Source organism: Bos indicus x Bos taurus, chromosome 19 (assembly GCF_003369695.1).
Source record: "Bos indicus x Bos taurus breed Angus x Brahman F1 hybrid chromosome 19, Bos_hybrid_MaternalHap_v2.0, whole genome shotgun sequence".
In the NCBI taxonomy this organism is placed as follows: Eukaryota; Metazoa; Chordata; class Mammalia; order Artiodactyla; family Bovidae; genus Bos; species Bos indicus x Bos taurus.
In genome coordinates this window covers 51,034,162-51,062,087 of record NC_040094.1, presented here as the reverse complement: position 1 = coordinate 51,062,087, position 27,926 = coordinate 51,034,162, and the positions used below count along the sequence as shown (strand labels likewise).

The 27,926-nt window shown below is 49.5% G+C and overlaps 1 protein-coding gene and 1 long non-coding RNA gene across 2 annotated transcripts; one reads left to right on the top strand and one right to left on the bottom strand.

Moving 5' to 3' along the window:
• Window positions 1–1,208: 1,208 nt before the first annotated feature.
• RAB40B (RAB40B, member RAS oncogene family) lies at window positions 1,209–26,327 on the bottom strand. The gene is made up of 6 exons (XM_027518496.1): window positions 26,039–26,327; window positions 6,465–6,525; window positions 4,803–4,863; window positions 4,096–4,173; window positions 3,132–3,354; window positions 1,209–2,241 (listed from the first exon to the last, which is right to left on the bottom strand). The coding sequence occupies exons 1-6, from the start codon at window positions 26,178–26,180 to the stop codon at window positions 1,970–1,972; spliced, it is 837 nt and encodes a 278-aa protein (XP_027374297.1). The 5' UTR covers window positions 26,181–26,327; the 3' UTR covers window positions 1,209–1,969.
• A 262-nt stretch (window positions 26,328–26,589) lies between these two features.
• LOC113878378 lies at window positions 26,590–27,293 on the top strand. The gene is made up of 2 exons (XR_003506972.1): window positions 26,590–26,914; window positions 27,037–27,293. It is a non-coding gene; the product is annotated as an uncharacterized LOC113878378 (long non-coding RNA).
• Window positions 27,294–27,926: the final 633 nt, after the last annotated feature.

The following is a 27,926-nucleotide window of genomic DNA, read 5'->3' as shown; positions in this document are numbered from 1 at the left end:
AACTGGGGGGCTTAAAACAACAGAAATCTGCCTCTCACAGTTCTGGAGACCAGAGTCTGAATCCAGGGGTGGGCAAGGCTCTCTTCTGCCTCTTCCAGCTTATGGTGGCCCCAGGGGTCCTTCAATTAAACAATGAAAAGGGACAGAAGGGGCCTGGTTTAGCCTTGAGACCAGGCCTCTCTCCCCAGCCTCCTCCCCTCCACCTTGGGAACCTACCCCTTGTATATCTGTGTACCCTTCAAGGGTGGGGAGAGGGGCTTGTGTTCAGGATGGACTCCTCCTCATTTCTGCTGGTCGCAGTCGGGGAAGTGACACCCCACCTCAGCTGTCTGGCTTCATGGTCAGCAGGTCAGCCCTTCACTCTCCTTTCTCCAGCCACTGCCCAACAGAGAGAAGGATGTGACAGCCCTCCCAGGCCCAAAGCCCCTTGCAGAGGGACCATCCCCTCCAGGCTTACCTGCTATGCCCTCACCTGCTCCCCTGTGGACATTTGTCCCCTTCATGCCCAGGGGGCTGGGTGACCAGCAGCAGCTAAGCTCATTCCTCCCCTCTGGGCCACACCTCCACCATCTCTGAAGGTGTCACTTTCTTTAAATTTCTAAAAACCTATAAATCAGGGACTTCCCTGGGTGTCCAGTGGTTAAGACTCCATACTTCCACTGCTGGGGGTGTGGGTTCAATCCTTGGTTGGGGAACCAAGATCCCACATGCCAGGTGGTACAGCCTCAAAAGCAAACAAAAACTATAAATCACCAACAGAAACCAAGGACATCTGGGTGTTTTCTCTTCTCTGAAAGTTATTTTTTTAATCCATTGTTGCATCTTCCATCTGCCACAGAGAGTCAAACCATAGAACCAGGAAGGAGGCCCTGCCGGGAGTGTTGGCAGAGTCAGCTCCAATCTTGACGTCACTCATGCTGGGCAGTGATGCCCCATGCATTGGAGCCAGAGCACCTCCCACTCTTCCTGTATAGACACAGGCTGGACAGCTTCCCCTTTGGGCCCCACTGTCTGCCTCTGCGTTCTTTTCAGGAAAAGGCATCCTTTCACTCCGTGGTTCAGGTCAGGGACACAGCCCTGTTGCCAATGCCAGGTACTAGCACTGACTGTGGTTAGGGTTAGGGTGTGGTAACTGAAATAGGCAATAAAGCAAACGGGACCAAGCATGATGGAAGTACACAAAACCGGGAAGAAGCAGCCCACGAGTCTACCAAGAGATGAGTATACTTTTTATTGTCAAGAAACGTCGATTCTTAAACAACAGTGCTCGCTTCACTCTTGGCTGAAAATGGCTCCGAGTGACATTCTCTTGCCAGTCTGGACGTGGTGTGACCATGCTGCGGTGTGCTTGCTGTAACTAGAAATATCTTTGGCATTTTCTTCCCTTTAGTGTCATAACTCGTAAAACATTTGTACAAAAAAATGTAGATTTACAGAAAATATGCATATAAATCACTTATCCTAAAATGTAGTAAATAACGTAGCAAAAACTTGATCAGATCCGTTTCATACACAAGCTGGACAAATTGGCTGTGCGTAATCTCTAACTTATCTATGGCGTTTTATAAATTAGTGCTTTGACATTAAAAAGGAGGTTTATAAAAAGACCCCTCATAGCATCGAAAACTCTTAATTTCTCTCTCCATTTCCACTTTTTGTAGTCCCTAGAATTTATACTCATCACAAACATATCACCATTCTTATAAAAAGTAGTTATTTTAAGAAAAAAGTTGCACTGCAATCATGATACGTTACATTCAAAATTCCATGTTATCAAGAGTTCTTCCCTTCATAAACACATGTCTGAAATAAGAGCCCCATGCCCATCCATGCAGAAGTATCTGGTAAGCGGGGTACCAGCCTCGGTTTCATTGCTCGGGGCCACATGGTCACCACGACACTGGCGGGCGTCTAGATCCAGAGCGGCCTCCCCCTCCCATCTGTGCCCCTCCTCTGCCTTGCACCCTCCTCAAGAGACTTTGCAGTTGTTCCTAGAGCAGCGTCTGGGGGGGCTTTGGGGGAGGTGGGTGCCCTTGGCTTTTCGGAGGCTGGTCCTCTTGTGGCTGGAGCCGGAGGCGAGGGAGCAGGGACGGCCGTGCGCCATCCTGGCGCTCAGGCCGGTGGCCATCGAGAAGGACTTGAGGTGGCTCCTGAGGGCCGTGGGCAGCGGCAGCCTGTCCAGCAGGTGCGCAGGCGTGCAGGACACCACTGCCCGGCAGCACAGGTCCTGCAAGCTCAGTACTTGGGAAAGGAAAGAAAACCCGGTTCACTTGCGTTGTCCTGGCGTGGGGCCAGCACCAGGGCAGCAGGACACCTGTCCACCCTCCGCTCTGGGACTCTGGGGCAAGACGTCAAGGCCCAGTCTCCCACCCTGTGCCTACGGGTGGCAATTAGAAATGGGTGGTCCTGCTTTCATCTTTTTAAACCCACTTTGCCTTCAAACTTGAGACCACCATCTTCCCTTGCACTGGGTCTGAGAGATGAGTCCTGCCCGGCAATGGCCAATGAGGTCTCCTGTGCAACCAGCTTTTGGGGCTTGAGGCCAAGGGCTTCAGGAAACGTGCTTCCCAACTGAGTAGCTGACCCAAAATAATGTGTTATCAGCTTTATAAAGACATACCGGAGAACACACCAGAAAAGCAAATGCTCTCACTTATATTTCACCTACATAGTTTGTTTTATGAGTCAGAGTCCCTGCTCAGATAGAGCAGGGCTCCCAAGGGGCCTTCTGGAAGCAGAGACTGTGTCTCACCCTTGGTGCGGTCAGGGCACTCCTCAACCCCTGGAGGATCAGACAGAAGAAACACAACCCAGGGTTTTGGTTCCTTTTAGAATCAAGGTCCTAACAACTTTCAGAACAGTACTTCTCAACTGGAGGCGATTTTGACTCCCTAGGGCATTTGGCAAAGTCTGGAGACATTTGTGCTTTTCACAAATGGGGGCAGGGAGACCAAGGATGCAGCTCACCCACAGCATAGGAGACGCCCCCACCTGAGGACACTCCATCCCAACTGGCTCTAGTGCCATGGGGCAGAAGCTCTGATTTATGAGAATGGAGACAGCGACCTGGGGCCAGGTCCTGGGAGGCTGAGCGCTGGAGGGGCTTCCTGGCAGCCTGGAGGAGCACCTACCCTTGCTCGGCCTCCAGAGCCGGTCCATCCCGTGCCGCAGCAGCACGATCCTGGCCAGCTCCATAAAGGACTCAGTGATGTTGAAATTGCACAGCGGGCTGACCTCGAAAAACGTCACACCCAGGCGCTCCGCGTAGGCCTGGGCCTGCTCCGTGGGGACCTGCCGCTTGAAGGCCAGGTGCAGGCGGTTCCCCACCAGGATCTTAGGGACCCCTGGGGCGTGCTAAAGGGAGACAAAGAGGCAAGGAAAGTGGGTCAGGCGCAAGCTTTGTTGTTGTAATGACAGGTGCCCTGGGGTGATATCCACCTAGAACTTCAGAATATGTCCTTTTTTGAAACTAGGGACTTTGCAGATGGAATTAGTTAAGATGAGGTCTTGGGGTGGACCCGACATCCCGTTACTGTGTCATTATAAGAAGGGGAGAGGATGCACAGGGAAGGAGACACGTGATGGCAGAGCAGAGATGGAGTGAGGCGTCCACAGATCAGAGACCAGGGACTGTCAGCAACACCAGAAGCTGCAGGAGGCAGGAAGGATCCTCCTCTCAAGCAGAGGGAGCCAACACCTTGATTTTGGACTCTGACCCCAGAACTCAGAATGAGTTTCCTTTGTGTTCAGCCACACAGTCTGTAGTGAGCTGTTACAGCCACCCCAGGACACTCACAACGGTGGGTGGGACTGACCACTGGATGTCCCCGTTGGCAGCTGGGCTGGTCAGGGTGCCAGCAGGTAGCAGCCTAGTCACCACTGGTCAACCCACCTGACTGTGTGCAGGGCCTCATCCTGTGCTAGGAGGTGACATGTCCTCCCTGCTGTGGCTGGAGCCTTGTGCCCTGGCCCCCCGCCCGTCCCCGCCGTGGGCCCACAAGGAGGGCGTCCCTGCTGTGGCTGCAGCCTTGTGCCCTGGCCCCCTGCCCGTCCCCGCCGTGGGCCCACAAGGAGGGCGCCCTGGCCCTGTTGTACCTCATTGATCTCCTTAATCCACCGGTCGATGCCATCAAAGGACCAGCGGTTTGCGATGTCGTACACCAGGATCACACCCTGGGGAGGCAACGGTCACTTGTGGACAGACTGGCCAGTACGCAGGCCACTCAGGCACACACTCACAACGAGCTAAACAGTCATTCTACTTATTTTAACGCAAAACACCTTTTTTAAAATTTATGTGCCAAATGTAGCAGCTATATGATCATTTCCAGTGATAATTTCATAAGCTCATGGAGAAACCCACAAATGTGAAGGTGTGTTGGGTAGTGGAACTCAGTTCCCCACATTCATGAGCTGGTCCAGGGACATGGAACGTGGGGGGACTGCAGAGCCCACCCACCTGGACAGAGTTCCCACACGTGCAGACACACACTCATGTGAATGTGGTGCACACACAACCCACATGCCTGCATGTTTATCTATGTACATGCATAAATGCATGTGAACGCACACCACTCATGCACACGTATATACAAATGCAACATGCAACCACCACCCCACCCCACCCCACCCCGCCCCCGATGCTGAAGGCTTGGGAGTCACCAAACAGTCCACAGCACAACTTTAGACTCTGGCATCAGTTTATATGTGAGCTAATTGCTTTGTCCTCCAAGTATCCATTAAAGAGCATTCCGAAAGTCATTATTAAAGTCAGTTTGACCTCCCAGTTCAGGGGATGTTACCTGTGCGCCCCGAGAGTAAGAGCGGAATATGGTACAAAATCTTCCCTGACCCGACGTGTCCCTGGAAAAGATGTTGGAGGCCTGTAAGAAGAAATCACTGCTTCCTGACAACAAGGTTTTTGAACTTGGGAGCCAGAACATTGTATCATTGTCAGTCAGTGGCCATGCCAAAGGAAAGTCCAAGCCCCCAACGAAATGTTGGGCACATTTTCCCTGGAGAGATCCGGACCTTGAGATGTCCTTCTGGGTGCTTTCTCTTTTCTAATTATTTGAAAAGTCAACTAGAGAAAGTAGTAATGGGTTGAAGTGTGATGTGTTAGCCACTCAGTCGTGTCCGACTCTTTGCGACCTCATGGACTATAGCCCGCTAGGCTTTGCTGTCCATGGGATTTCCCAGGCAAGAATACTGGAGTGGGTTGCCATTTCCCTTCTCCAGAGTAATGGGTTTCCACATAATAATTCTGACATTTCAATAAATCTAATTTAGGTTTTTTACAAGTTGTATAATTTGGAGATAAAGCTATCTTTGGAATGTGAGTCTACACTGAGGGAGAAATAGGCCAAAGGATTTGGTGGGGTCACTCCACTTCCAATTAGCTCAAAAACATCATGGGAATTCCCTGACATCCAGTGCTTAGCACTCCTCGATTTCACTGCCAAGGGCACTGGTTCAGTCCCTGGTCGGGGAACTAAGATCTGGTAAGAAAAGATCTCATGAAGCCAGCCCTGTGGATACATCCCTATATTCCTCAATATGAGGAAGTGATCCTGGGATGCATTCATCAGGATAAAAAAGAAGAGCACTTTGGGACGGACTCCGCCCCGTCTCAGGGCATTTACTGAGATGGACCGACCACCCCAACCAGGCACAGGGGCTCCATTTCAGATGCCAAGGAAACAGGAGCAGCTGTTACAACAGCCTTCTGAGTCCAGGACAAGTTTGGATTGAGAGGGGAGCCCTCAGGAGGTCTCTGGGGAGGAAGGAAGGGAAAAGAGATTTGAGAGTCAGCAGGGACAGGGGCATCGAGCGGACATCATGGAGAGAGGCTTCCTGGGTCAGCCTTGGGAGCTTACTGCTCTTGGTTAGGGGTGGGTGGGGGTGGGAGAAGGGGCTCTGGGCCCTCTGGAGACACTTATGGCCTTGAGAGGTCTGGCGTGGTCAGGCGGGAGAATGGAACCATGCAGGTGGCCCAGGAGAGGGGATGACACAGGAGCTAGTGATGGTGGTCAGGAAAGCCACGTGGCGTGGGGGCAACCAGGGATCAGTCACAGCAGGAAAACCCTCGTCACCCACCCCTGGAGCTGGAGGGTCAGGAGTATCACACCAGAGCATCAGAACCAAGGCTGCTGGAGTAGGGACCAAGAAAGAGACCCAATTCAGAGCTGGGCGACACCCTGGCCTCTTACACTCCCACCCCTGTCCACCCTCCGCCCTGTTGAGCTTGATCACAGTGTATGGCCCCTCGGCACTAGCAAGACAGAAGAAGGCCACATGCTCTGGACTGACTCCGAGGCCCATGCAGATCTCAGCTCCCAAGGGACCTATTGGGTCAGGCTGGGGCTAAAGCAGTGGATCTTCCCTTGGGTGCCACCAGAGTCCCCAAGGGCCAGGACAGCTCCCCCCACCCCATGTTCAGGGGTCAGGAGGGACCCCTGACTCACCAGAGCTGCAGCTTCACCCTCCGGCCGTCCAGCAGGATGGTGGTGGTCTTGTAGTCGATTCCTGTGAAAGAGGGTCGAGGCAGCTTAAGTGCTAAGCACTTCCACAAAGTCTTGTTCAGATAAAAGGTGCAGATCAGAGAGATAATCTCATGCTGGGGAAGAAAGGACTTCTCACTGGTGGGATCCAGCACTCACGGGGCAGCTGAACTGGGCCCTACTTGGACCCTGGCCCACCAGCCTCACCTACCTTCTATCTGAAGCAGGGTCTCCAACCTCCGCTCCTCCCTTACCACCACTGCCTCCAGCTCAGTGCCCAGGCCCCTGCCACTACCTGAGCGGTGGGCAGCAGGAGCCCCCAGAACAATTCTGCAGCTGGCTCTACACATGGCCTGCTGGCCCCAGGTTTGCTGAGAGACTGTGGGCAGCCCAGCCACACACCCTTGTCTCTGCTGGACTCAGGGCTAGAACGTGGCGCTCCTTTCCTCCAAGTTACCCCACTGCGAATGTAAGGTAAAAGTGTGTAGAAAATGAAATTAGTTATGAAGTATTTTCTCAACTATGCAAAGATGAAACATGTACCGATGTGCACAAGGGTGATGAAATAAAGTTCCTGTTCTATGGCGAGACAAGAAAAACTTAGACATAAATAGTTTTTCTGCCCATATGGACTGCCTCCCTCCTCCGCTTTATGTATTGGACATCTGCATTGACCACACCTCCATAGGAGACAACGTGCGTGCCTGCTAAGTTGCTTCAGTTGTGTCCGACTCCTTGTGACCCCATGGAGTGTAGCCCACCAGGCTCCTCTGTCCATGGGATTCTCCAGGCCAGAGTACTGGAGTGGGTTGCCATGCCCTCCTCCAGGGAATCGTCCCGACCGAGGGATCCAACCTGCATCTCCTGCATTGCAGGCAGATTCTTTACTGCTGAGCCACCGGGGAAGCCCACAGGAGAGAACATTCCTTCTTAATTTTGTAAACCATCAGGATGGCCTGGTCAGCACTTGATAACTCCTCAGGAGATAACCGTCTTTCGTAATGTTGTGAGGGATCATGATGACCCAGATTTGCTTTGGATGAGCAGACCTAGACTGTGTAAACCGTCAACGTGCCTTTTGATGTATATCCCTTTGTCTCAAAAACATTTATAACTGTGCTTTGACCTGTGACAGGCAGAGCAGTCCTCAGAGCTTTCCAAAAGACAGTCTCCCAGGTTATAATCCACAGGTTGGTGCAAATAAAATTTTGCATTACTTTCTTGAAAAATGTTAGTTTCTCAGTCACATCTGACTCTTTGCAACCCCATGGCTTCTCTGTTCGTGGAATTCTCCAGGCAAGAATAATGAAGTCGGTTGACATCTCCTAGCCCAGGGGATTTTCCCAACCCAGGGGTTGAACCTGGGCCTCCTGCATTGCAGGCAGATTTGTTACCATCTGAGCCACCAGGGAAACCCTTCATTTTCTTTCTTAGACTAATTGATTAATTTTTCATGGTGTAGTGGCAGGATATCAGAGACACCCACCAGAGGACACCGGGGGTCTACCCTGAATGGGCGCTCGGTATCAGCCTTCTGAGCCCCGCTGGCTTCTCAGTACTCCTCAGGTGTTCTGGTGAGCTCTCCTGATATCCGGATCTCACTGTTTAAGTGATGATCCTACAACTTGTATTTAAGGTTTTCTTTACTTGACTTGGAGTCTTAAGGGGCACTGGTGAATTTCCTTGGTAGAGTCCCAGGCAGGTCTGGGCAGGAAGCCCAAAGAAACATAGGCAGCTGGAGTTTTGTTAAATTTGGCTTCAATTAAGAAGAAAAAAGAAAAAAAAAAAACAACAAGTCGATACATGGTCTGACCAAACAGTTTGCCAGTGACACAGGACAGCCTGCTCAGCCCCAAGAACAAGGGACACCAGCTCCTGCCCGCCACAAGGTGTCCTCAGGTGACTGAGAACCTAACGGAGATGTCCGAGGATCGAGCCTCCAGACCTGCAGCAGTGCTGCAGCAGATCCCAGATCCCATTACGAGGATTAAGTAAACACTGTTCTGGGGACACACAAGATAAAAGCTGATCACCGAGTACTCCAAGCACCCATGATGGTTTTAGACTGTCAGAGGGTGAAACTAAGAAAAGTAAAGAAGTCGAGCCGATCCTGGGAGTAACTCCTTGGAGAGCTAGACTCAGAAACAGCACAAAGCTCATCAACCACACTGTCCTCAGAAAGTTGTTCAGATCGTATCTCATCTCTGAGCAACCAAATCAATAACGGGAAACTGCTTCAGAGGCCAGACAGCTCATGGATGGACAGCTACCGATGGGGACACAAGCTGGGTTTATATAGAACTGATGCTTGCAAGTGCTTACTTAATTGGGAATTAAAGGAAATCCTGCCCTGAAATGACCAAGTTGGGATTCTTTTTTTGGCATTCCAAAACCGATTTTTGTGTGAACACTCAGAGGAAGCCAGCAGAGGATAATTTCTTACTATGTCAGTCAGTCTCCAGGACCTCTGCCTGCAGGGTCTCCTGGGAACTAGAGTGATAAGAGCTTCTCTTTTTTCTAAAGTTGGATTGCATGCATGAGTACTAAGTCACTTCAGTCATATCTGACTCTGCAACCCTATGGACCGAAGCCTACCAGGCTCCTCCATCATGGGATTCTCCAGGCAAGAATACTGGAGTGGGTTGCCATGCCCTCCTCTAGAGGATCTTCCCGACCCAGGGATCAAACCTGCATCTCTATGTCTCTTGCATAAAGGCAGGTTCTTTATCACTAGTGCTACCTGGGAAGCCTTAAAATTGGATTAGCAGCAGAAAATATTTGTGGGGCTAGTTTCTTGGATCATTTGAATTGGAAAGGCTCCTAATTGTCAAAATTTCAAAAGACTCATCTTAAACTATTGTACCTGTTTTAATCTGTATGCAGAAGCCCCTAGGAGGGACTTCCCTGGACGTCTAGTGCTTAAGAATCCAGATTGCAATGGAGGGGATGCGAGTTCTACTCCTGGTCAGGATAGATCCTACATGTTGCCGAGCAACTAAACCCATGCGTCCTAACTACTGAGCCCAAGCCCACGATTAAGATCCCGCCGGCTGCAATGAAGACCCGACACAACCAAAAAAAGGCTTGTCTCCTGTCTTAAAGCAGGTTAAGGGCAATGCCACGTGTCTGGTGGGGATGGCAGAATATTCAGCCTCACATTCTGAGGACACATCATCCAAGTGTTTAGGACAGAGTATAGATTCCAGACAGTGTTTAGGTCAGTAGTTTTGGATCTGGGCAATTGCATCTTTTTAAAATAAATTTTTATTTATTTAATTTTATTTATTTTTGGCTGCACTGACTCTTCACTGCTACACTTGGGCTTTCTCTAGTTGTGGCAAGTGGGCTTATTGTGGTGGCTTCTCTTGTTGCAGAGCACAGGCTCTAGAGTTCAAAGTCTCAGTATTTGTGGTGTGTAGGCTTAGTTCCCAGACTAGGGATCAAACCTGTGTTCCTTGCATTGGCGGGAGAATTCTTAAACACTGGACCACCTGGGAAGTCCTGAAATTACATCTTGTAGTGACTACCAAGGACCTCTTTACAGTCCTTTAAATCCCTTCAAATGCTTATGTCCTTCCTTTTGCAATAGTCAGCACTGGGGCATATGTAGCATGAGACACCCACACACATGCACAATAAATAAATAGAATATATACACATTTACTAAATAGAGTGTATATGTGCATAATAAATAGGTATGAATGCATATATATATACATAATAAATACAATTATAATTATATATTTTTATATAAGCTATACATAAATTAGAGATACCAAGGGAGCATTTCATGCAAAGATGGGCACAATAAAGGACAGAAATGGTATGGACCTAACAGAAGCTGAAGATATTAAGAAGAGGTGGCAAGAATACACAGAAGAACTGTACCAAAAAGATCTTCACGACCCAGATAATCACGATGGTGTGATCACTGACCTAGAGCCAGACATCCTGGAGTGTGAAGTCAACTGGGCCTTAGAAAGCATCATTATGAACAAAGCTAGTGGAGGTGATAGAATTCCAGTTGAGCTATTTCACATCCTGAAAGATGATGCTGTGAAAGTGCTGCACTCAAAATGCCAGAAAATTTGGAAAACTCAGCAGTGGCCACAGGACTGGAAAAGGTCAGTTTTCATTCCAATCCCAAAGAAAGGCAATGCCAAAGAATGCTCAAACTACCGCACAATTGCACTCATCTCACATGGTGGCAAAGTAATGCTCAAAATTCTCCAAGCCAGGCTTTAATAATACGTGAACTGTGAAATTCCAGTGTTCAAGCTGGTTTTAGAAAAGGCAGAAGAACCAGAGATCAAATTGCCAACATCCACTGGATCATCGAAAAAGGAATAGAGTTTCAGGAAAACATCTATTTCTGCTTTATTGACTATGCCAAAGCCTTTGACTGTGTGGATCATAATAAACTGTGGAAAATTCTGAAAGAGATGGGAATACCAGACCCCCTGACCGGCCTCTTGAGAAATCTGTATGCAGGTCAGGAAGCAGCAGTTAGAACTGAACATGGAACAACAGACTGGTTCCAAATAGGACAAGGAGTAAGTCAAGTCTGTATACTGTCACGCTGCTTATTTAACTTATATGCAGAGTACATCATGAGAAATGCTGGGCTGGATGAAGCACAAGCTGGAATCAAGATTGCCGGGAGAAATATCAGTAACCTCAGATATGCAGATGACACCCCGTTTATGGCAGAAAGGGAAGAAGAACTAAAGAGCCTCTTGATGAAAGTGAAAGAGGAGACTGAAAAAGTTGGCTTAAAGCTCAACATTCAGAAAATGAAGATCATGGCATCTGGTCCCATCACTTCATGCCAAGTAGATGGGGAAATAGTGGAAATATTGAGAGACTTTATTTTGGGGGGCTCCAAAATCACTGCAGATGGTGATTGCAGCCATGAAATTAAAAGACACTTACTCCTTGGAAGTTGTGACCAACCTAGACAGCATATTAAAAAGCAGAGACATTCATTACTTTGCCAACAAATGTCTGTCTAGCCAAGGCTATGGTTTTTCCAGTAGTCATGTGTGAATGTGAGAGTTGGACTGTAAAGAAACCTGAGTGCTGAAGAATTGATGCTTTTGAACTGTGGTGTTGGAGAAGATTCTTGAGAGTCCCTTGGACTGCAAGGAGATCCAACCAGTCCATCCTAAAGGAGATCAGTCCTGAGTGTTTATTGGAAGGACTGATGTTGAAGCTGAAACTCCAATACTTTGGCTACCTGATGGAAAGAACTGACTCATGTGAAAAGACCCTGATGTTGGGAAAGATAGAAGGCAGGAGGAGAAGGGGACAACAAAGGATGTGATGATTGGATGGGGGCTCAATGAATATGAATTTGAGTAAACTCCAGGAGTTGGTGATGGACAGGGAGGCCTGGTGTGCTGCAGTCCATCGGGTCGCAAAGAGTTGGACATGACTGAGTGTGAACTGATACATATTTATATAGAGAGAATATAGAAATATATATTTATGGTTCAGTGGTAAAGGCTCCACTTTCAATACAGGAGACATGGGTTTGATCCCTGGTGGAGAAGATCCCCTGGAGGAGGAAATGGCAACCCACTCCAGTATTCTGTCCATGGGAATCCCATGGACAGAGGAGTCTGGTAGGCTACAGTCCATGGGGTCACAAAAGTCAGACATGACTTAGCAACTAAACCACCACCATCATACATAAAAGTTAACTTTGAGGTTGCTCAGACGGTAAAGAACCTGCCCGCAATGCGAGAGACCTGGGTTCGATTCCTGGGTCAGGAAGATTCCCTGGAGAAGGGAAGGGCTACCCACTGCATTATTCTTGCCTGGAGAATCCCATGGACAGAGATTACAATCCTTGGGGTCACAAAGAGTTGGATACGACTGAGGGACTAATGCTTTTTTTGCATACACACACACACAAATATTTAGTTTTTCCCTTGGAATGCTTAAAGGTTTTGCACTGTCTGCCTGAAGCAACACATAAGTAGACTTGGGTATCTATTTTTGCATCTGGAGATAACATGGGCTTTGGCACATCTGTTTCCAGACAATGAGAGAGGATGCTTGCTACTCACAGGCTAGAGGGCTGTTTTCACTTTTATTCTAAAGGAAGTTAATCTACCGCATGAGCTGGGCTGGCTCCTTTGATTTAGAAAGTCTCCTAGCGTACTGATATTTTAGGTCCACAATAAAAAAAAAGTTTTCATAAATGTGAAAGAATTTGTTCCTGATGGTCTTCTTAAGCATACTATTAAAATGAGTTTTTAAAACTGTATTTGGTTTTTGTTTTCATGAGTTGTGGACGCACATGGCTTCAGGGGTCACATCATTCTCTAGGGCTTGGTGTGGAAAATGTACCACACCTGTGTTCCACTCTCCATTTTCTTTCTTTCTTTAGATTCACTGCACAGCTTGTAGGATCTTAGTTCCCTGACCAGGGATTGAACCATGGGCCCATGGCAGTGAAAGCACCAAGTCCTAACTACTAGACTGCCAGGGAATCCCATTCACTCCCCATTCCAGTCTTCACTAGTCCCTTCTTTTGCTGTGTCTCTCCAAACTTCTAAACAACGTCCTTATATTCCTACTTCCTGACTTTTCAGTTTTAGGCATTAATCAATTTTCCATTACAGAAGGTGAAAATATAGTTCTCTTTCACTGACGTACCCCCGCCTCTATCTCTAACACACACTCTCTCTCTCGTTTATACATGCACACACGGACAGAGACTAGTTATGTTGCTGTTTTAGCTAAATCAATACTCAATTTTACATCAATGTGACCAAGTGAACACTGTCCAGAATGGAACCATGTGGTATACTGTGTTTATTTGTCCTTCATGTATGATTTGTTTTTGTTCTGGGTCCACCATGTGACATGTGGGATCTTAGTTCCCCAGCCAGGGATCCAACCTGTGTCCCCTACATTGCAAGACAGATTCTTAGCTGGATTTCCAGGGAAGTCCCCATTTTTTGTTTGTTTGTTTGTTTCTGCTGGAGTTAAAGATTGCCTTTTGGTTTACTCGATTAGTTTTCCCTGCATTTATCACTAACTCCTCCCTATGGTCTCCCTAGTCATCTAAATCTCTAGATGTGGGCCTATCTGAACTCAATGAAGAGTGACTGCCCTAGACACAGCATAAATAAGTGTCTAGGCTGTCCTCACTCTTACCGCTGAGGTAAGAAATAATTTTCCTTCAGAAACGCAATCTGACCTTTCCTCTGGCAGGGTATGAGGGGATCTTCTCCTTGGTGTTGCTGTTTTGCAGTTGCAAACCTTAGTATGGGGCATCTTTAGTCTTCTTTGTTTTGCTGACCACTCAACAGCTCTTTCAATCTGGAGATGCAAATCTTTCAATTCGGGGAAACTTTTTTTCCCGTATTTAGTTATTTGGCTGCACTGTGCCTTAGCTGCGGCTCCCAGGCTCTCTAGGTGTGGTACAAAGGCCTAGCTTCCCCGCAGTACATGAGATCTTAGTCCCAGACTAGGGATCAAACATTAGATCAATTCACCTTGCATTAGAAGGTGAATTCTTAACCACTGGACTACCAAAGAAGTCCCTGGGAAAACTTTCTTGACATATGTTTTCCTCCTCTGGGGTCTTATTAATAAGATGTTGGCTTTCTTTGGAAATTTTATTTCTGCCATCACATTTGCAATTTCCAAGATCTTTGTCGTTTTTTTGGATTTCTCGCTTTTGACATTTTGCCTCTGGTCACAGCTGCAAAGCTCCTACTGGACCAGCCCTCCTGCAGATAACAACTCTCAGCGGTGGACATGATATAAAAACCAGTGAGCTGATGACCCTGGAGAGTGACTGGCCAAGCAGGTAGGAGAGAGAGCGTCTTCACTGTTTTCTCCACATTGGCATCATAGCTTGCAACAGTCGTATAGTTTGGAGTTGCCCGGGGCCAGCTTCCTCCCCAGGTGGAAATTAACCTAACACAGAAGAAGCAGGGATGGGGCATGTGCAGAGAGCGGCTTTGAGGAGAAGGAATAGTGGAGAGTCCAGAATGGCTCAGCCTTGGGATCTAGCCTGAAACTAGGTGCACCCCTCAGCCTGTGAGTTACATGAGGCCACACAACTCCTCTTTGCTTAAGCTTCTTTGAAAGGATTCTTTTTTTGCACCAGAAAATGCTCTGACAGAAAACCCATGAAGCAGTGACTGGAGAGAGAGGCAAAGGAAACTTAACACACAAATCTTGGAAAAGGTACAGAAGTACCTTTTAACATCTTCCCAAAGCAGAGCATAATGCCCTCTACATCCCAGAGTCTCGCTAATAGTAAAAATGTATTTGGCCTTTCCAGGTGGTGCTAGTGGTAGAGAATTTGCCTACCAATGCAAGAGACCCAAGAGACACAGGTTCAATCCCTGGGTCAGGAAAATACTCTGGAGTAGGAAATGGCAACCCACTCCAGTTTTCTTGCCTGGAAAATCCATGGACAGAGGAGCCTGGAGGGCTATGGTTTGTGGGGTCACAAAGAGTCAGACATGACTTAGCGACTGAACACCAAACATGTATTTGAAAGAAAATCTAGGGACTTCACTGGCGGTCCAGTGGCTAAGACTCCATGCTCCCAGAGCAGGGGGCCCATCTCCGGTTGCGGAACTAGATCCCACATGTCGCAACTAAGACATGGTGCAGCCAAATAAATAAAAATAAATAAATTTTAAATTTATTTAAATCATTATCAGCGATAATGATCTAACTATTAATATTTGGGACCCAAACTGAACGATGACTCTGGTGGTAGTTCTTATCAGGGCCAGTCCCTGCCGGCTCACCTGCGCTCGGCACACCAACCCTGATGCCTGGGACCCTCAGGCACCCTCCCCGAGTCATGTGTGCTTTGGAGACCCAGGTGGTCTCCATCAGTATTAATGTCCTTTAGTGCTGAGACCCATCCTTCTTCCTGCACAGACCCATCTGTGCAGCTGAGTGCTCCACTCCCATGGTAGGCACCTCGTTTATCCCTGTAGCTGAGAATTTGGGACGGGGAAGAACAGGGGAGGTTGTGGGTGAGGGTTGGGGGGATGGGAAATAAAGTTTGAGAAAACATGCCTCCCCTTTGATCTGTAGGGTGGAAAGTGGGAGCAGAGATGGGCTGGCCCACCGGGGACCCCACAGGTTTCCCATGTAGGACTGTGAAGACCCTGCAGGGAGAAGCTCTGTGGCACCTGGGAAAATCCCATTCCTGAAGACCAGCAATTTCCTCCTTCTTTTTTTTTAAATTTAATTATTTTTTATGGAAGGATAGTTCCTTTACAGAATCTTGCTGTTTTCTGTCAAATCTCAACATGAATCAGCCATAGGTATACAAATATCCTCTCCCTTTCGAACCTCCCTCCCATCTCCCTCCCCATCCCACCCCTCTAGGTTGATACAGAGCCCCTGTTTGAGTTTCCTGAGCCATACAGCAAATTCCCATTGGCTACCTATTTTACATTTGGTGATGTAAGTTCCCATGTTACTCTCTCCATACATCTCACCCTCTCCTCCCCTCTCCCCATGTCCATACGTCTATTCTCTATGTCTGTTTCTCCATTGTTGCCCTGTAAATAAATTCTTCAGTACCAGTTTTCTGGATTCCGTATATATGTGTTAGAATACAGTATTTATCTTTCTCTTTCTCCCTCCCTCTTCTTGTGCCTCAGTTTCCCGGATGGCTCATGTCTGAGACCTGCCACCAGCCATGGCCTCAGATCAGCACAAGCTCCATTCTTGCCCAGGCCTCTGGGCCCCAGAAGATAAACCCTCCGTCAAGGATGTGCCCACCTCAGAGAAGCCCCCAAGTCACACCTATCCATGCCAGGTTCAAAGCCTGATTGTAAGAAGGGTCTCTTTTTTCATACACTTATTTATTGAACCGTTTTTTTTTTTTTAATGTTCCTCCATTTATGTGTTCGCTCTGTGCCTATTTATTGCACTTCCTCTTCTCTGACTCTCTTGCTTTTTGGTTCATAGTTTTGACAGCAGTAGTGTCCATGTTAGGCTCAGAATGTATAACACACATTCGGTGCACTCAGCCCATTCACCAAGAGCTCTGTCCATCAAAATAAAATAAAAATACACAAAAGTCCTTGAACAAAGCCTGTCGGAATGTTCACTGAGTGAATCAGAACAACAGAACAAGAAGAGAGATAATTTTAGCCTAAAAGAAAAAGCAAATGTCAACTGCCAAGCCACTCCTTATACTTTGAGGCCACCGGATGTGTAAATAATCTATTTCAGCTTCTCCTGCACCTGCTGAATTCTCTCTCTATGACTTAGAGGACCCAGACATGTAAATACTGGCTAAGTATCATTGACGAACGTATTCATCATGAGAACCTGACTTTTGAGAACATGCCTTATGTTGAATTAAAATATCTGAAAGCAGAGTGCTGGCTGCCAGGGGTGTGGGAGGGTCCAGGTTTCTACTTGCAGGGGCGAGGAAAATGTTCTAAAATTAGAAAGTTACAGGGTTGTGAATGTCTCAAATGCCACTGAATGATTCACTTTAACACGGTTGCATGTGTGCATGCTAAGTCACTTCAGTTGTGTCCAACTCTTTGTGACCCTGTAGCCTGTAGCCCACCAGGCTCCTTTTGTCCATGGGGCTTCTCCAGGCAAGAATACTGGAGTGGGTTGCCATGCCCTCCTCCAGGGGATCTTCCCAACCCTGGGATTGAACCCAGGTCTCCCGCATTTCAGGCGGATTCTTTACCGTCTGAATCACCAGGGAGGAAAATGTGTTCCTTGCACATTTCTCCTTCCTGGTTTTTCTCTTGGAGATAGCAAAGTGGGGACTTCCCTGGCGCTCCAGTGGTTAAGACTCCAAACTTCCAGTTCAGAGGGTGAGGGTTCAATCCTTGGTCAGGGAACTAAGATCCTACACATAGTGTGGACAAAAAGACAAAAAAAAAAATAGCAAAGTAGTTTGACCTGAGTGTCTCCAGCCTCCTCATGGCCTGGCTACCCCAGCTCATCCACACAGCTCCCAGCTCTTAGCTGCCCCAGCTAAGAGCTGCCCATTTGGGGGCTCCCCATTAGGGGGCTAAACTCTCCCATGCCTTCCCTGGCAGGAACAGGACCACTGTCATGCCCACCTTTTCCCCTAACAATCTATGTGCTAAGCTACTGCATTCAGGCCTTGTGAAATCCCGCAGCAAGGACAAGCTCCACAGACCAGATACTGATGGGACCCAGTACATCACCTACCATGAATGAAATTAGGGGTCATCCAGAGTTTCCCCTATCACTCAATATGGCCCAATGACTACCCCTTCTTTCCAGAGCCCTGACACATCAGAGGGTCCCAGGCCCTTCAAACTGCAAGGCTGCCCCTGCCACATCTTGAGGTCACCCCTTAATGTGGGCACTGCTTAGACCTGGACTCAGGCCACCAGCCGGCCTCAGTTGTCGTGTTACTGAGTCTAAGCTCCCTCTGCTCGCCACACAACCCGTCAGTGAATCCAAGAGACAAGGTGTTGAGGCACGGAATACGATGAAAGCCAGCTGACTGAGAAGGTGGCATAAATAAGTGGAGAGAAATAACGTGTTCATGGACCGGATTGATAGACCCAGTATAGTTAAGTTGGCAGCTCTCCCCAAATGGATTCATAGATTCAATCAAAAATCCTGGTTGGATGTTTTGGGGGGGTAGATTGACAAAGCTAAATTTTATATGGAAAACGAAAGGAATTAGTATAGCTCTTATGAGGCAAGGAAGACCCAGTGCAGCCAAAATTAAACTTAAAAAAAAAAAAAACCCACCCAAAGAGACAAGTCATCTGTATTAGCAAACTGATGAAATGCTGGTAGCATCTTAAGCCAGCGTGCTGCAGTCAGATGCGCTTTAGGAGCCCCTGGAGCCCCTGCAAATGGGTGGGTGGACCGGCACCCTGCTCCTAGAGAGGAGGAGGGGGGAGGGTGACCCAGGTTGAGTGGAGAATTTGGTTGAGGCCTCCAAGGAGGCAAGCTCACTTCTGAAGAAGGTAAACCCTGAAGATGTCACAGAAACTGCTGTCTTACATCATAGCCCCTTTAAATTGTCTTCTTTGTGGATCTGACAAAATCTACATAACTGATATTTTTAGGTCCAAGCCCCCCGGGCGTTGCAGCTCTTCTGTTTTTATTTATATACAATTCACTTTTTGCCCCCAGTTAAGCTAAAGAAGCCTGGAAAGTGTGAAACAGAAGTTCAAAGCAATCTCTTAAGGTGAAGTGAGCCCACCACAGCCTGCAAGTACTCAGTAACATGCCAGCCATTTCCATACAACTTGCTACTTCTCTTCACCCCTAACAGTCGCCACATGGACCCTGAGCTCCTGGGCCAGCCATGAGTAAGCAGGTGTGGCTGGCAGGACCCGGGCAGGACCTGGAGGCTGTGATTACCTGGCTGCTCTCACCTGGCAGCCACCAGGCGTCCCATGACAGTGGCAAAGGACACAGGGAGGGGTGGCTGGGCCTCCCGCTCTGGTAGCTGAGTCTCTTACAACCTGGACTGGCTAGTTCTGAGCCCTTCCCTGCCCATTACCTAAAGTCAGGTTCACCCTGGACTGGGGGCTTGCAGGGGTTAGAGGTCAGACTAAAGGGGCTGTCTCCACTTCAGGGAGAAGATCCCACAAAGACACAGGAGAGGTAGGACTTACTCAAGGACTTTTAACGAGAAAATCTCATACAAATACAATTTTATTGTTTTCAAATACGTGGAAGTATTTATGACGTAATTTTAAAAACCCAATGCATTAAGTTTACTGAGTGCTCACAAGTGGTACTGAGGGAGATGAAGGAGTTTGACCATGAAGAAGGATAAAACACGACTCAATTCTCAGTTCAAACTGGAAAGTGATGACTTTATAAATCGTGTTTTGAATCCTAAAGTGGTTGCCCAGGGAGACGGGCAGAGTCCCTGTAAGCTGTCTGCAGCATCTAGAAGGTAGCAGGAGAGAGTGGGCATCTCCTGGCAGAAAGACTGTCAAAGGCAAAGAGAAAGGACAAATAACCTATTTCATGCCATGGTTCTTCTACACTCTCAATAAGTGGGAAGTGTTATTTTTAGCTCTTGGCAAAGATGAAATGGAGAAAGAAAGATGGGAGCTTCCTGCTGGGAAAAGGAAGCTGGAGAAAGAGTCAAAAGAAAGTAGTCGGAGAAACAGTGAGTCTCCTGTTGGGAAGGAAAAAAACTGGAAGGCAAGAGATTGTAGCTTTTGATGTCAGTTTGATCCACTCCCATCACTCAGGAAATGAACAAAATGTAGAAACTCAGCAATCAGGGAAGGAAAGGGTATGAACCTGGCATCAGGAACACCCCAGCCTGAGCCCAGGGGGAACCCAAGATGAGCAGAAGACAGAGCCCAGCTACAGCCTTGATTCGCCACCTTCTGGATACCAGCTGTTGAGGCCTTCTTTCCATTTCTGCCCAGAGCAGGACTTCCAAGGGGTGAAGAGGTAGGACTGAGCACCAACCCACTGGACAGAAGTGAGGCTCCAGGGCCAGTAAGGGCCCGGTAGGACCCTGAGTGTGCATGTCAGCCATGGGAAGGAAGGACAGCTCCTTGGGCAATGGGCCACCCAGTGAGAGGTCTCCACAGCTCACATGCACCCTCCTGCTCCTCCCAGAACTCAGGTTGCAGGACAGGGTCAGGAACCTGAGGCCCCCGCCCTCCAACTGTAGGCTAGGAGGCAAACAGAAGGTCCTTGGTGGAGAAGCCAGGCCTCACCAGACTGTGTCAGAGCACAGACTACATGCAGGTGGAGCTGCCCCGGTATGAGACAGACACAGGGATACACAGCAGACCCGCCTGCAAGCATGGAGCAGACCCGCCTGCAAAGCAGAAAGCCTGCAGGTGGGGGGTGTCTGGTGCCCCGGCTGTGACAAGTGACAGAGCAGTGTGAGGGGAAGGGGGTCTCTACTGGGTATCCAACTGGAAAAGAATGTGTCTTGACCTCCACCCCACACCATTCCTCAGTCCAGTGGGACAGCATCCACCAATGTCAGAGATAAGACAGTGGAGCCTCAGAGGACACCCCCAGCCTGGGACAGACAGAGACTTGTTCAGCACCCAGAGTCCCCCCCATGAATACCCATCATTTGGATTATGTAACAATGAAGGGTTTCAGTACTTAGAAATACTATTAAAGGGATTAAAGGCAACACATCAACACATGAGTAAATAACTCACGATACGTATTTCTGACAAGAAACTCACAGCCAGAATGTATTTTTTCAAACACCCGCACTGCCCAGTAAATTCAGCCTAACGGAAAATGGACAAAAGTGTTCAATGTCATCAGTCATTAGAGAGGTACAAATTCAAGCTACACTCTACTTTCCAGAAGGGCTAGAATGCAAAAGAACAAGAACCAAGTGTTGGTACGGATGTGGGCAAACAGAACTCCCAAACTTGGCAGCAAGAGTCTAAATTGAAAATATTTTCAGTGTATCTTCTTAAGTTAAACATATGCGTGCCACAATACTCAGCCGTCCCAGGTATATTCTGACAGAAATAAGTCTTTGGTGTTCCAAAGACTCACAGTGGACACGTTCACAGCAGGACTAATCACAACAACCAGAAACTGGAAACCACAGAAATGCCAACCCCAGCAGGATGGGTAGATAGATAGATCACGGTGCATTCACACCAGGGATATCATAAACCATCCACAACCATATATGACCCAGGAGAGTCTTATACAATGAGAGCAAGAGAAGCAGTCACAGTACAGCTCTAATTTTTACACAGAATGAATGAAAAAGTAATGACCCGCAATGTCAGAAGCCCGGGCAGCGGTCATATTTTGGGGTGTTGTGGCTGGCGGAAGGGTTGGGGGCCCAGGAACCTGTTGGTGTTGGGCTTCCGGGGTGCTGGTTGCATGGGCTTGTTAGCTTTGTGAAAATTCACTGAGCTATGCAGTGATAATAGGTACATTTTCCTAAATGTATGCGTCATACTTCAATAAAAGTTTAAAAAGGAATGGAAAACAACTCAACTTGTAAGGAAATGTGAGCCCAGGAGCAGACGGAAATTCATCCCAGTTACTTCATGCAATGGAACAATCTAATAAAACCATGAAGTTGGTAAAATAGTTCAAAGGAGAGTTTTTTAAATGAACTTGTAAAGAAGTTTTTAAAAATTGAAAAAGAGGAAAATTTTAAAAGTAAGGAAAAATGAGAGAATTCTCTGCTGGTCCTGTGCTTAGGACTCTATGCTTTCACTGCTGAGGGCATGAGTTTGATCCTTGGTTGGGAAACTAAGCTACTCCGGTATTCTTGCCTGAAGAATTCCATGGACAGTGGAGCCTGGCAGGCTACAGTCCATGGGGTTATAAAGAGTTGGACACAACTGAGCTACTAACAGGCAGAATAATGGCCCATCAAAGAGGTCCATGTCCTAATTCACAGAATTTGTGGATATGTTAGGTTACATGGCAAAGGGGAATTAAGTTTTGCTAGTGAGGTGATCTTAAGATACAGAGATTATTCTGGATCATCTAGTGGCCCCAGTGTGATCACACGCGTGCGTGCTAAGTCTCTTCAGTCATGTCCGACTCTTTGCGAGCCTACACATTGTAGCCCGGCAGGCTCCTCTGTCCATGGGGTTCTCCGGGCAAGGATACTAGGGTGGGTTGCCGTGCCCTCCTCCAGGGACCTTCCCAACCCAGGGACTGAACCCATATGTCTTACATCTCCTGTATCGGCAGGTGGGTTCTTTAGCACCACCTGGGAAGCCCAGTGTGATCACAAGCGTTCTTAAAAAGGAAGCAGGAGGCAGAGTCCAGCTCAGAATGATGAGATTCGAGAAAGACGCACCCCCCCACCCCGGCCCCCGCCCAGCTCCCACTGCTGGCCCTGAAGGTGGGGGAGGACCTACAGGCCAAGAGACAAAGGCAGGTTCTAGAATGCGGAAAAGGCAGGAAAACAGACTGGCCACTAGAACCTCCAGAAAGGAATGCAGGCCTGCTGATCTTGACTTTAGCCGATGAGATTGGGTTGACTACCACCCCTCAGAACTGTAAGAGAATTTGTGTTATTTCAAGCCACTACATTTGTGGCAATTAGCCCAGCAGCCACAGGAAACCAATACAACTGGTGTCACTGAAGTAGAAACACCAATAAATGCACCAGAAGATGTTTTGAGAACATAAAATAAATTTCCCTAAAATTGAGAAAAAAAATCTGCAAATTGAAAGAGTACTCAGTGTGCCAGGAATTCAAAATGAAGCTTTCAGCTCTGAGACATGGTCTGGTTAAGCTCATGAAATGAAGCAAAAAGAGGGAACCCGTCAGAAATTCATGAAGAAAATGCAAATCACCAGTATGGGAAAAAAAAATCAGCTGTCTTCAGGCTTCCCCACATCCAATGGCAGAGGATGGAGCAGCGCTTACAAAGGTTGAGGGAAAGAAAACAGCAGTTGAGACTATTACACCCAGCCAAGACAGTGTTCAAAGATAGAGGCAAAGGACAGTGACATGAAAATGCTTAGGAAACACTCATGAGCCCTTCCTGAAAAAATGATTGAAATGAAATTAGCAATCAGAGGGATAGCAAAATAAAAGATTACCAGTGAGCACAGAGTACTCTGAAATACTGAATTAACACTGAGCAATTGTGGGCACTGTAGCTACTATGCAGAATTGGGTATTTGGAACCTGGGCACCTGAACATACAAACAGGCTCTGAACTCAGGGATAGGGTGGAGGGAGATGGGTTGTGAGGCTGAAAGGCCCTTGCCTTTTCTGCCAGAAGCACCCACACTGTTTCAGAGTGAAATGTGTTTTTAAAATAATAATCATGATGATTCCAATTTCTGCCAATTTTTCATAATCTCTTTTCAGTTTTGAATAGTTTTATTTATTTTTGGCTATGCTGGATCTTTGGTGTTATGTGGGTTTTCTCTAGTTGTGGCTAGTGGGGGCTACTCTCTAGTTTTGGTGTGCGGGCTTCTCACTCTGGTGGCTTCCCTTATTGCACAGTGTGGACTCTAGGGCATGCAGGTTTCAGAAACTGCAGCACCTGGGCCCAAGAGTTGCAGCTTCTGGGCTCTAGAGCACAGGCTCAATAGTTGTGGCACACAGGATTAGTTGCTCCTCATCATGTGGGATCTTCCCAGATCAGGGATTGAACCCGTGTCTCCTGCATTGGCAGGCAGATTCTGTACCACTGAGCCACCAGGGAAGCCCCATAGTCTCTTTTCTTAATCCAAGAAGAATCTTTTAGTAAATCAAAAACCCACAGAGGGCGCATCTATCCTATCAGTTCTTTTCTGCAGTGTCTCAAGCCAAGCTGACAAGACCTTTTGTGGAACATGTCTTTTTAGCCTAAATCCTCCCTCTGTGTCAAGGAAAAAACTTCAGGAGAAATCCCTATCTAGTTGTTAGAAGTCTCGGTTCAGCACATAGAATGAAAGTAACAGCAGAAGCACCAAGCCTCCATTCACACCAGCCAGAAGGACCTTCCTGCAAACGCTGGTCCACGTTCCTTTTTGCCCCCACGTTGTTCATCTACTACAGAACAGGAAACATCCCACAGCCTATTCCCCCAAACATACACAGCACTGTATTTGCTGAATGTTTTGTTACTTCACCTCCGGCCCATCCATTCACTGAGCCGCACACCAAGAGGACCCAGCTGAGGAGGAAACAGTCACAGCTCCCCACTCTCATAGAGCTTAAACCCAGCACTGCGCTGTCCAGCACGTCTGCTGCCTCACAAGTGGCTGTCCAGCACTACAAATGTGGCTAATGCACACTTTTAGGGCTTCCCCAGTGGCTCAGTGGTAAAGAATCCACCTGCAATGCAGGAGACCTGGGTTCCATCTCTGGGTTGGGAAGATCCCCTGGAGCAGAGCACGGCAACCCACTCCAGTATTCTTGCCTGGAGAATCCCATGGGTGGAGGCTATCATCCATAGGGTTGCAAAGAACTGGATGCGACAGAAGTGACTGAGCACGCACACTTTTAGTTGTATTTCCCTCTAACATGCTTTAAGTGTAAAGAACTACATGTAGCTGATGACATCATCTTGGACAGTCTGTTCTAGAATCAGAATCTGCCTTTTCTTAGAACCAGGGGGTGACTGTTACATGCACTGCAGTGTGAGAATGGATCCAGGTTTTCACCATCAGCTCATGCCCCCATCTCAAACCTTCCCCAACTCAGTGTGCTGCCCATTGTCTTCTCAGTCCTACCCTGGCTGACCAGGACAAGAAGCACCCCCAGGCTGGCTTGAACATTAAGATTCCATTCCCTAGGCTGCCTTCCTCAGCTACCCAGGAACCAGACAGCAAGCAGCAGCCTCTGTATTGGAAATGTGGCTCCTGCCCCTGAGATGTTAGCTCAACGGTGAACATCCACAGCTCTCCTTCCACAGCCACTCAGCCTGCACCAGCCAAGCAGCCTTTGGTGGGTAAAGACCCGGGCACTGCGGGAACACCTGGTCCTCCCACCTCTTGGCCCAAGTTCCGCCCGCTTTCCTCCCTGCGGCCCTTCTTTTTCTCCTAATGTCCACCCTCTTTCAGGGGCTGCTGCTCTCAGACCAGAAACTTCTTGGACCCCCTGTAGGCTGCCATAGGGTGCTCTGGTCTCCCCTCACCCTGGGGCCCTCATTCTCTGTCGGTCCTTCCCTTCTTGCACCCCAGACCATGCTCCCTAGGTCACTAGGGTTCCTTGCCCTTTCAGGCCTGTCCACCAGGAGGAGGAGCCCCTCCACATACAGGGAACCCTGAAGAAGCCTCGAGATGTGTCCTCTGTGCTTTCTCTCCCTCCCTTTCCATCCGACCCACGCGCAGAGCCACCACCTGTGAGCCTGCCCGCGCTGTGCTCGGATCCCACGCTCCCAGCCCCTCGCGCCGGCATAGCATCCGCAGGCGTCCTTTCCAGACTCGTCGTGTGCCAAGTGCGACCTCCCGGCAGGACACCCAGGAGCAGCCCCGCCAACCTTCCTCCCCAAACCCGAACTGTGTGGTCGTACGCTCTCCTCCGTCTGGCAGTCACCCCCAGGTCGGGAGGACCCCAGCGCCCCATTCAGCCGCTCGCTCCCGCCTCACGCTCAGAGTGCGCGCGTCCCAGCCTCACTCCCACTAGTCCCCTGGGTCCCCCATGTCCAGGGTTTGGGGTGTGCAGCCGGGGCTGCCCGCGTCGTGCGGGCGGGATTCAGGCAGAGACTCGACGGCCCTAAGCCCGGTGCTCCCCTTCCAGGTCCCGCGTCCCCTTCTCTTTCACAGTCCCGGCGCGCTCCACCCCTCCTCCCCTCGCCTCGGGGGCCTCGCTTTCCCTCCCAGGCTCCGCGGCCCCAGCTCCCCTCCCTGATCTCCCTATTCCCTCCGCCCGCGGAACGCTCCCCTTCGGGACCCCGTACCTCCCCGGCCTCTTTTGCTCGGCTCTTTGGCGACCCTCGCCGGGCCAGCTACCCCTCTTCGCAGCCCCCGCGCTCTCCACCCCCTCTTCTCTCCTCTCTTCCCCTGCACCCCGCCCCCGCCTAGCTCTCGGGTCTGCGCCCCTCTCCTCCCCAGCCCCCGCGCGCTCCACCCCCACTCCATCCCGGCCCGGCGCTCACCCGCGGGGTGGCCATACGGGGACTCGGCCGCACCGTCCTGCAGGCTCGCCAGGATCTCGCCTTTGCCCACGTCGCTGTCGCCCACCAGCAGGAATTTGAGCAGAAAGTCGTAGGCGCGGACCGGGCTGCCCCCGGTGCTCATCGTGCCGCGCCAGCGCCCGCGCCCATGCCCAGCCCACGGGACAGCACAGAGGCGGTGGCCTGGCAGTCCAGCGCCGCGCGGGTCCAGAGGTCCCTGGAGCACTGCGAGCCCGGCGGTCCCAGCAGCCTGACAGCGCGCACTCGGGCTCCGCCCAGCCATTGGCCGACCGCAGTTGCTAGGGCGGCTGTACGCTCTCATTGGCTGGCTGCCCATCCATCTCGCTTTCGTCTCCTCCTCTAGGCCGTTCCCATCCGCCCCTCCCGGGAACCTACGGTCTCTGCTGCCAATGGTAGACGGGAGGCGGGGCGGGGCGGGGCGGGGCCAAGGTTGGGGCGGGGCGGGGCGATCAGGGGGCGAGGCTGGGTGATCACACTCCAGCGTGGGCTCTTGGGCTGGGTGCCAAGGCTCGCCTCGCACCCACCCAGAGTCCTCACTGGGCCGGGTGGGGTCGTCGCAAGGGCCGGTTCCGGTCGCAGACGCGTGGGAAGTGGCCTGATGTCAAGGGCCCGTGCCCCAGGCAAGCTCGGGCTCTCGGTCGCTCCCAGAGGTCCTTCCACCGCACCACGCAGAGTGCTGGGTGCGCGTGCTTGTGAGTGCCTGTTCACGTGTTTGTGCGCATCCGCGTGCCTCTGCGCGCGTGTGTGCATGCGTCTGCGCACCTATGCCTGGGTACGTCTTCAGGTGCTGGTGTGTGAGTCCGTGCAAGTGTCTGTGCAGCTGGGAGAGAGGACCAGGTGAGGACCCTCCAGTTCCTGGGCTCCTTTCCGCATCTAGGGAGCAGTGGGCGCCGGGTGGGGGCCAGTCTTCTGCGCTGGGTGTCTGACAAGGTGCGCGTTCCTTTACTCGCGGAATCCAGACAGCGCTAAGCGGCGCGTGCCGGCGTGATGGCGCTCAATCTCTGGAGACGCCACCCTGGGGCTTCATCCTGAGGCTCGCTGAAGAACTCCAGCGGCTGGGAGGCCCGTGGCCTCAGCCTCTCCTGCTCCATCCTTCCATCCAATGTTGGAAAAACCCCTCTGCGCCTCTGCGCTTGTGCAGGGAACTGCTGTAGCCCCCACTTTGGGAGAGGGGGCAGAGGAGAGAGAGAATTTAAAAACCAATTGTTTAAATTTTTATTGTTGTCATTTGAACTTCTTTGGACCTAAAAACAGGTTTCCTTTGGAACACTAGTTTACAACTTACTGCTTATTGATTGATTGGTTGGTTTATGTATTGGCGAAGCCACTTTAATAAAAAAGAAAATACAGTAAGATTGAAAGATGGAAAGTGGACATTGGAAAAATATTCGGGAGGTGGAATTCTGTCCCCACTCCTATTCTTGCAAAAACCAAGCCAAAAAACTCAGGAGAATTTCTTCCCGTCTCCAACTCTCAGCTCCACGGTCCCTGTCGGCTGAGAGCCACTTCACAATTATCTAGTTAAGCAGGATCCCTCCTTCTGCTGGACTTCCCAAATAAAAGTAACCACCTAAGAAAAGGCTTATATCCACATATAGATTTCCATATTTCTGCTCTAGGATAAAACAAGGCCCACCCAACAGTGCCTGGAATGTCTCCACCAGAGGTGTTTATTTCACAAAAGGAGAAGGGTTCCTGCCACTAGAGCCCCCCCCCCCCCCCCAACCAGGCCTCCTGGGGGATGATTCCATGGCTAGACACTGACTTCTGCCCCCTCAACCCTGGCAAATTTCAACCAAAGTCCAGGCAGAAATAGAGGAATCTGTATGCCACTTGCCCATCTGACAAC